The 10,237-nt window shown below is 34.6% G+C and overlaps 2 protein-coding genes across 2 annotated transcripts in view; both read right to left on the bottom strand.

Moving 5' to 3' along the window:
• Window positions 1-1,810: 1,810 nt before the first annotated feature.
• LOTGIDRAFT_232294 (hypothetical protein) lies at window positions 1,811-5,980 on the bottom strand. Its single transcript, XM_009056484.1, has 3 exons — window positions 3,904-5,980; window positions 3,425-3,612; window positions 1,811-2,943 (listed from the first exon to the last, which is right to left on the bottom strand). Exons 1-3 carry the CDS (start codon window positions 5,772-5,774, stop codon window positions 2,816-2,818), a joined length of 2,187 nt encoding a protein of 728 aa, XP_009054732.1. The 5' UTR covers window positions 5,775-5,980; the 3' UTR covers window positions 1,811-2,815.
• A 1,140-nt stretch (window positions 5,981-7,120) lies between these two features.
• LOTGIDRAFT_232293 (hypothetical protein) overlaps window positions 7,121-10,237 on the bottom strand; it is a gene marked incomplete at its 5' end in the record, with an annotated part of 3,851 nt that continues 734 nt past the window's right edge. The window contains 2 exons of the mRNA XM_009056483.1: window positions 7,121-8,480; window positions 8,679-8,770. Coding sequence (XP_009054731.1) covers window positions 8,215-8,480; window positions 8,679-8,770 — 358 coding nt within the window. The 3' untranslated portion in view covers window positions 7,121-8,214. The remainder of the gene's footprint in view (window positions 8,481-8,678; window positions 8,771-10,237) is intronic.

Raw genomic sequence — 10,237 nt, 5'->3', positions numbered from 1 at the left:
TCTTCTGTTGACAGAAAGTACAGTTTTCGGTCTTTATCCCTTACATAAACTTCCGATTTTAAATACGGTAATTTGAATTGTTAATATACAATGTAACTAAATTTGTAATCAATATTTATTTAATAAGACAGAATGTGAAAGTCATGTTTAAATCTCTACAACTACCATAATTACATATAAGATTTATATCTTTTGTTACATCACCCTCTAGACGACTGGCTGGAAAAAAGCCAATGAGATGATTTCAATCTGATAAAATGGTACACTAACAACTGTTTCAGGTTTTATTTGATCAATTTTACTTACAGGGTAAAGGCCAAGTAACAGCGCGACAAATCTTAGGATTTCTAGCTGTTCATGTTTAAATCTTTTGATATAAATAAGTTTTGTATATAAGACAGGAATATTATAAGCGTAAAGCCTCCACCACAAGCTGTTAATATTTTGGTCACCAATCCAGACGCTTCAATGGAAAACATTTCGATGAAGCTTCAGACTACTAGATGTACGAATGGAGCTGATGATAAGTAGAGTTCATGGCCAGAAAATATTCTAGAGAAACAGACCGCTGATATGCCCTCCATGATGATTGTTTCTGAGACATAAATGTGTGTCCGATAAAACATCGTTATTAATTGCAAAGACTTGAATCAACCTTGATTTGTATTTGGTTTCAAACACAGACAACTAGTTTTGGCTCAAAATCGCTAGCTGACTTCGCTTCGGGGTCATCTTAGTTTTTATTTTTTTTTATCTGGACTTACCAGTAAAATAGTCGACTGTATGGGGTACATCATTACTACATGTAGAGAGTGGGTTGGCAGTTATCTGACTTGAATAAAAATAATAATTACTTTTACTTGTATTTGAGATATAATCCTGTCCAATAACTTTTCCTAAGCAATTATAATATGACAGTTGTCCAAAAGATGAACTAATAAATACCACATAGAATCCTTCAAACTTTTATGGAAAATTCAGGCATGCACTATGCAGCAGGGGTTTGTTTACTGTACACAAAGTCTACACATGTTTAACGACACAGTCGTGGTGTGTTCCCTTTCTGCTGGAAGGCCACCCTCCCCCCCTGCCCGCCCCCCAGAAAAGAGGCTGGCCTGGCTTTAAAATTTTGTATCATTCTGCACAGTGAAAGAAAGAAATTGCTTGTGCCCCCCCTGAAAAATTTTTCGATCCCTGCTCACCTAATGTTTCCTAGAAACGCCATTTCGTTGAGACATATTTACATATTGTAAATGTATTCAAACGAAAATGGGTTTCGACAATTAACTTAAACTTAAAATGCTGCAACACAGACGTTTTTACATCGTTTCCATCCATGCTGTTATTAGTAATTAAATTGAAATTATTCAGCTGGACGATCTTCATTTTTTAAAAACTGTGTCAAGAATGTTAGTTATCTTACGAGAATTGTATTAAGTGGTGTGGATTAACGTAATTTTTCTTGATAACATTAATCAATTCATTGGTTGTCAGTTTTATTTCAAGGTTTTGTCTTTACCTTAATTTGGTTTTCAGACCAACACGGCAACGCAAAAAAAGTTCCGATGTGAACTAATGATAAGTTATTTGTCACTCCCAGTTGTTGTTTCAAGTAAGAACTTACATAAATACCGATAGAGGGATTTGGAACCGATGACACATAATAGAGTTGGAAAAATGACATGGGATTTCTATCATATATGTCGTTTAAACCTTATACATTATATAAGGTCTCAAGTAGAGCACCACATTTATCAGCATCATCGGCATTTTTCAGTTTAAGGTGTTATCATACGTAGACGCTATGGATTTCAGCATTAGAATACGTCAATTTAATATGAAATTACTTAATACAACTTTACAAGATAAACAAATAATTCAAAAATACAAAGCCTTTTTGTGGGAGACATAGCTAAGGAGGTTTGTAGTATTTTAATATTTAGGTTGACACCCCCTTTAAAAGAATGAAAATACAGAAAACAAATAAATCAAACTAATTTTTCTTTATCAGCTTTTCACATTCTTTCTTTGTATTCTCACGTGGTTCTTATAGTGTGTGGAGATTTAAGTTATCAGTATAAGTTGTGACAAGATTTAGTTGGCTATATGAAAAAAATTCTCAGTCGTCCTGAAAAAGCTACCCTATGCTTCAAATAAGCGTCAACAGCGATGTTGTTTGGGCAATTTAGCGACCAAAATTCAAAGTTCAAAGTTTCGTGGGCTTAAAGACAAGATGCCAGCGATTAAACAGTTTTAACAAGTAACTTTATAGCAAGTCAACTTTACAGCAGATTTAAAAAATATATAAATATATATCATTGGATAGTTATTCAGATATTTTCTTTTTTTTAAAGCAATATTGTAAAATGTATGTATATATACATTATATTGGTCAAGAATAAAAGAGGGATATATCAACACAGCACTCTCTAGATAATTCATTCACTGGTTATGATCGGTAGTCTGTTGATGGCATTTCAGTAAGGGTTACAGGATGGAGAGGTTGGTGTTTGCTTTATCGATGGGATTCTATGATCGAATATGGACGAATACGAGATGCAACATAGATAACCAACTAATAACAAAAAGAAGCAAAGCGATGTAAAGTGATCATAAATGCATTCAAGACTACTAGTTCATTCATTGACCCATTTCCTTCCAGATAACAGGACAAATAAATCTATTCAGCATATTAAATGGAAGTTCGTATCACTTTATGTCACTCTTCTATTGGGTTCGTCAATTCGGCATCCTTCTTTTGAGTGTCCACACGGATAACATTGGTTTTTCATTTCACATTCACAGATGTCTTTAGTCATTTAGGTTTCTTCTGTGATATCTTGGGAGACATTGGTTTGGAAGGTTTAGTTGTCTTGGTTGTAGATATGGGTCGACTATGTCTATGAGCATTTACATCTACATATTCATATAGATTTTCATCGTCTGAAATAAAGAAAGACAATCAATATACATAGGAATATCATCTTCGAAATTTTACCGCGTATCAAATGACTTTCGACTCATTAACCTTCGATGCATTATTGTTCATGTTATTTTGACCAATTAAAAATATCGTCTCAAAAGCAGCAACTTGTAATTTTGAGACGGTACTGTTCAATGTTCAGAATCTGGTCTTGATTTCGTTAAAAATCCAACCAAATTGGAAAATTGGATCTCCTTGCGAAAAATAATAATAGCCTCCACAGCTAACATATACATAGAATGAGTAGACCGGAGAATATCGACAATGGAATATCACTAAATGAGTTGTGAATGGTGACCAGATTGAAAATAAACAGAACAAAACTGAAAAGAAATGCTGTTTTCAGTGATTGGCCAACCAGATGATCGGAACATTTTAGATTATAAAGGTATCAACTAGTTATAGGTAATCAGATATCACAGTGTCGGTGCCTATACATACCATAATACTGTGAATCGTCACTAGGTGGCCCTGTATAAACATTATCTTCTGCCCTGACGTCACCAGTAGATATTGTTGGAGGTACCTCATTTTCCACTCGAGATTTTCTATTGAATGGGTTAGGTAATAATCTACTGATCCTTCTGAGTGATCGGTTAATTCGTTTGGTCCTTCTTTCATTCATCGGCCTACAAATATAGAATATATCAATGAGTACATATTCAAGCAACAACAATATCTCAACCAGAAACTGGTTTTTCCTTGCTTCCGTTTGGTTCTTTTTTCTAGATCAAAACAAGATAATGTTCATTGTGTCATAAAATAAAATGTTCAGAATGTGAATTTGGTTATAAAGTTTCCATTGTAAACACAACTTCCATTTTCCATAATTTATAAATGTATTGTATTCCTAAAGGATAAGCATTTAATGTACTGAACACTATTATGCGTATATACACATAATTTCAAAAATAGCTTACTCTAATGAAGAAGATGGTGTCATTCCGGGGATAGGAGAATCTGTACTTCCAAAATCTATATCTTCATACGACGCCGATTGAATGTGCCTCCTCTGAAGTTCTTTGAATTTCCGTACAGATATTTGTTCCACGAGGATGTTTTTGCGATGTTTTGATCTCGGTAACACAAAGTAATCTTTTGGCAAGTCTAGAGTTTTATTGTATGACACAAACAATGAGTGTCGAGTCGGTATAGCCAGACAGTTTTTGACCAACGGTTCAATATTGCCCTCCTCTGTTCTTCGCAGTGGAGACACGAGAACCACTTCGTCTTGAAACACTTGCACCATTTCCACCACAGGTGGTAAAGGGAGACGATTCATTTTGTCTTCCTCCATTACAGAAACTAAACCAGGGGCACGTCCCTGTTTCTTAGAAAGGATATCAGGTAGTTTGTAAAGTTTTTGAGCACTCATATCGGCAAGTTCGAACATTTGTACCTCCAGATCTATTGGCAGTGTAAGTTTAGAAAAGACACCATGATCGTTTAGACGCTCACAGCTTAAGACTTTATACTCCGGGACGGATCCTTTTTTCTTTTTCATAGCCATTGGTTTATTGGATGTGATTTTAATAACATCGCCATAACGTAAAGAATAGGGTGCAGGGAAGTCTCCGGCTACGTCTTCCATAACTCTAACTTGGGAACCGATTGCGCATTCCGCAAGCTCGAACACAAATCGATACGATCTCGGGTAGTCGGCAAAGGTAACGTGAACGTTTGGGGTCACGATAAAGTACTCTTTCTTTGAACTTTTGACAATTAAACAGGGTAATGTGGTCACTTTGTGTACTATAACATCTGACACGTTCCTCAAATAACAAATAAAGTCGCGTGGAATATCGTTACAATTCATTAGGGTAGCTTCTATCGGAAACTGGTCATAGCGAATAACAAATTCACTTAATTGCATAGACGGATGTTTCTGTTGAGCCAGAACCGGAACCTCGTAATCATCCGGAGCATACAACCGAACAGATATCTTTGAATCGTTGGGAATGTACCATCGAACGTCTAAATCATTCCAAGGTGACACCTCTAGCGTCGTCTCTGAAATGTTAAGCCTCATTACTCCTTTAAATGTCAATGGTAGCCCGGTCAATGACGGTCTTCCCGATGATTTTACTTCCGTATCCGAATAAGGTGTCGAACCTTTAGGTTTTTCACCCCTTGAAGCCTCGATGTTTTCATTATTAACTAACTGTAGTTTAGTATTTTCAGAGCTGATCTTTAACCTACGAGAAACTTTGGCCATACTTACTAGTTCCCTCAAAGTATATGTTGTTTCGTCTGCTAACGATTGAAAATACCCGCGACAATTACCTGGCAGACGAACAATTTTGTCGCCTTCATCAATACATTCTAAACGAACATGTTCATGATCGCCAGATGGAATTATCCTGCCAAACCGAAATGTATCCCCAGATTTGATTGAAACACCAGGAAGGTATGGCTGGTCGAAATCGGCAGTGGCTTGAAAATATGTTGGACAATCCCGTAAAAGATCATATATAGTTGGGTACATGGCTGATTGTCTCTCGCTTTCCGAATTTGTGTCTCTCGGTGGAAGAACACGAAACTTGACCTGGCAGTCGCAAGACACAACTATGTCATTTTTAGAAATTGCATCGTGAACACTCAATGAAATACACTTAGGGAAATCCGATCGAATTAATAAAATATCCCCTTGAGCTACACGAATATCTCCATTGATGTAAGATCCTTTAGCAATCGAAACTGTTTTAGGAAGATCGTATTTCCTCACAAAATCACGTAACTCCATTTCGTCTAAATGGTCCGGTTTTGATGAATACCTGGCCGAGGTAGCCATCTTGAATTTCAACCCATTTCACATTAGAGAATATGGATAGTCAAGCTAAAAGATAATTATTTGACCTCTTAAATCTAAATGTTTCCTTGTGTTTACTTGTTAGACTGCACCAGATTTCATCTTGAATTGCCTCCCTTCCTCCAGGTACGTAAATGTCGCTCGATACGTTAATGGCCGGCGGCGTGCAGGTAGTTGTTGTGTCACCTTATCGATCATAGCATAAGAAACTCCGCCCACTGATAAACTTGTACTATATAAATAAATAGTAATATAATACAACTATGAATCATGTTAATATTATGAAAGTTTAAACACGATTAACCATGATTTAACCTAATGATGTTGTCATGTTACGTTGTCATTGTTTCATGTTACGTTGGTACATTTGAAGGAGGTTGATACAGTATTTAACTGTCGCTTCACGCAAGACACTAGAACATAAATAAATTCGTATCACTTTCCAAATGAAAATCGGGCGTCCAGTTCTTCTTCAATGTAGAGAAGCGGTTTAACATCGAGATTAGATCATGATATAAACTTCGGTAACAATTCTAATACTTCATAGCAAATATTACGAGACGGTTATCCGTGAAAGATCACTCTGGTTTAGAGTTCCGAGATTCTTTTAATTTCGTAATCACAAAACGATCAAGTCGAACATGTTGTTTTCAATTGCATTGTGAATCCAAAACATACTCTCGTGTTTTGCAGCACTACTTGAAACCCCAATATTAGTAATATTTCTAACTGCTATGTGTTTTATGTAGTAATCGTTTAGAAAGAGATACACCTACGGATTTATTTAAGGTATGAGTCATTCTAAATTATAAAGTGAGCGCTTGAATGCTTTGACTCTTATTGATACCGGCTTCCGGCTTGTGTAATATATTCATATATATCTAAATACATGTCAATGCATTAGTAAAGAACCGAAACTGTTTCTTCCCTTTCCTCGATAATTTTATTTAGTCATAAAGTTTGAAATATAATCGGCGTGTCAATGTCTATTGATCATGAACAAGTCATCTCCCATGTGTAAATTTGTACGAATACTTGCAATATATCCAGTTCTTCTTTCTTTTGTTGAACCTGTTCAAAATGTAATTAAGATGTACAGATATGTAAATATATTGTACGCCTTTTTCAATATCTCAAATAAATGCCAAACAGAAACAAAACCTTGACCACATTTCTCAATTTTAACTATTGATTCAGACAGAAAATTAAACATATGTAAATGTATTCTGATTCCCACAAAAAGGGCGATTCAATAGTCCTTGAGTACCTACAAAAGAGCGTCCGCATATACCACTATAGATACTGGATATTTTAAAAGTCGACAAAATGTTATAGTAATATTTATAATAAATAATATCAAATTATATCAACATTAATCACATATATCATAACAATTATAGGTAATTTCAATTCATGGGGAACCAGCAAACCACGAAATACATAACTTAAAGTGACACACAGTCATCGTATCATTTAGAGTGAAAATTTTCTTTAAATGAGTATTTCAGACTTCTTTATAGATTTCCTTCTGGATAAAGTATACTGATGCTGAAATTAAGTCCTATCAGATACTGAAAGGGAATCTTATCATTCGAATATCAGACTTATCATGCTAGGGATTTTAGAATTGAAGATTTCTGTGTCTCAGGATGAGATATCACCAATTAAGTATTCCGTGTAGTTTTGGAAACTATCGAAAATATGAACAAGCTATATACAATTTGAATATAGTTATATTCAATTAAACCCATATATATATATATAATGGGTTACATACCAGTCACAACAGCTGGTGCGGTTAAATTCAAGTTCCAAATAGTCTTCATACACAATTTACTTTCAAGAAGACTAAATGATTTATTTGACTCTGTATAAATCTATGACTGATTTAAAAAGTTTTTGACATTTTGTATAAAGAGGGTTAGGACATTGCTCACAGACACTCACTCTCAATAATATTCAAATCTTGTTGTGGTATTAAACAGTTGAACATCAAACAAGCATGATCCAGATTGTTGTCGGATTTACTAGTGTCCAGTAATGTAAGCCACTACCAACAGAGACATGTCCCTTCATTAAAAATTCTTACGATGGCGTATGCCATAGTAGTAGTTTCCTGCATAGTAACAGTTTTTTAACTGATGCTTTTGGAGAAACTATAAGTATCAGAGTAAATATCTAGTTGCGAAGATTCAATGAAAACATTCAGGTTAATAAAACATTCATTCATTTCTACTGAGGCCAGTAAAAACTCATTCTATTCACACTAACGAATGAGGACAATATTGGTCATGCAATACTAGAATCCGGTATTAGACTATATTTTCGAAAGTAGTCAACGTCTCATGTAATACATAACATTGCCTCTATTGTTTTGATTTAGAAAATATATTATAAGTAAACAGTTTTCTTGTCTCACATCTTACAACATAAATGCAGCCTTTTTACGTTTACTCTTTTCCCGGAAGAAGCACACAATAGGATTATTAATACCCAAATTGTCCAATTCAGAGTCTTTCAACGTTGAAAACTTTTTGCCGTCAATTTTCTTTTTATGCATATATCCGATGACTCTATCATTGACTTTCATATGCTTGAAGAATGTTGACATATGATCGACTGTAAACCCGTATAAACAGGCATCGTTTGGTATGGTAATATCGTCTTCTATGATACTTTCTGCTGGTGCTGAAGTAAAAATAATAATGTCATATTTAGGCGTATTTGGGTGTAAAGGTTGTGTAACTATTCATTTTTGATAATCTCAGATATCATATATCCTCCGAGGTATATGGCTAAGCTATTACCGGAAACACCGTCACTAATGATTCCCTGCAACATTAGATTAATTAATTTTTAAGGTAAATTGCTCATGTAAATACTTACTGAGATCTATAGTCGGAGGTTTTAGGAATGGTTTTGTTCCATTTGTTGATGGCTGTCGTGGTGGAATAGAGGGTATCTTGTGATCTTTAGAACTGAAATGATATGATAATATGAAAATGAAAAAAAGAAGAGCAATAAAGTAAATACTACGCCTATATCATTGAATTTGAAATAGAGTCACAAAAGTTGGAGATATATCCAAAACTCTACCTTCCCATTTGCTGAATGTTAGACAGGGCAATTTGACTTTGGTGTAATGAAGGCTTCTGGTTCTTATTTGTTGTTTGTTTATTCTATTTATTCCATTTATTCTATTCGAGTATTTTTAAGAACATTATTCAGCAAAATTTCAGAATACGCCCCTATTGTCTTGATTCATATAGCCTTGATACGTATGTTTCATATAAAACAATGACTTAAAAAATGTTATATTTATTGAAGTAATAATGCACATAATTATTATGTATTCAGTCATAAGAAGTTTGTGTTACGGTATTTCACGCCATGTTGAGTTTGATATTCACTTTTTATGGTTATTACGCATAAAATTTAAATAAAATTAACATATGATATGCGGGTTAAGCTGACATTACGACATTAAAAAGTAATACATCAACAGTGTAACTAGTGTAAGAGTTTTATATTCAAGTTTTTAATAACTGCTGGTTCAAATAACAAAGCACAATATTCCTAGTAAATATTTTCTCCGTATTAAATACTGAGAGGGAACAGCTGGGGCTCAGTGAAAAAGACGCTTGCTCATTAACCCGGGGATATCTGTCATAGATGAAGCGCCATGTTGTTCGGATGCAACAAAAACCGAGGCCCAATGTGCTACAGACTGCCCCTTTAAAGATCGCGAGACATTTGGGAGTTCCGAAGCAATACTTTACGTGTTCGTTTACCCAAACTGAATCAGAAAAAATGCGACGTAACACTCCATGATATGAGTAATGAAAACTGCACTTCTTCTCTTTAAAATCCTTGTCAGTAGCTTACATGTAATAGCCTACCTTTCCATTTAGGCGATTTCAACCCCATCCACAAATTCGACCAAATTTACAAATAAATAAACAGACAAGTTCATAACGAACACATACTTTGGGAACGATGAGACAACTCAGCTGATGCTAGACTTTATTACTATTTATTTAGGTATAAAACGCTGTACCGACAAGACATGTTGAGAACAATAAGACAGGTAAAATAACTGTGTTGTGATAAAGGGTGTGGTTTTATTATAACAGCATAGCTCTCAATGAAAGAATTTCTTGGATAAATAAATGCTCAATTTTACGTGGTGACAAGTCTCGTAGATGAAAGACTGACTGTTAACCACCTAAATATTCCGTAATGATATACATGTACATGTATTTAGAGAACATCTTCAATGGGAATACAAATCCTATTCCATCTATCTAATACAACTCTATTTTATCTGACTATCTATCTGTCTATAGTATCTGACTATCTATTACAACTCTATCTTATCTCACTATCTATTACAACTCTATCTTATCTCACTATCTATTACAACTTTATCTTATCTCACTATCTAT

Source organism: Lottia gigantea (assembly GCF_000327385.1).
Source record: "Lottia gigantea unplaced genomic scaffold LOTGIsca_28, whole genome shotgun sequence".
Taxonomy (NCBI): Eukaryota; Metazoa; Mollusca; class Gastropoda; family Lottiidae; genus Lottia; species Lottia gigantea.
The sequence above is the reverse complement of the archived record's forward strand: the minus strand, read 5'-3'. Positions and strand labels throughout refer to the sequence as shown.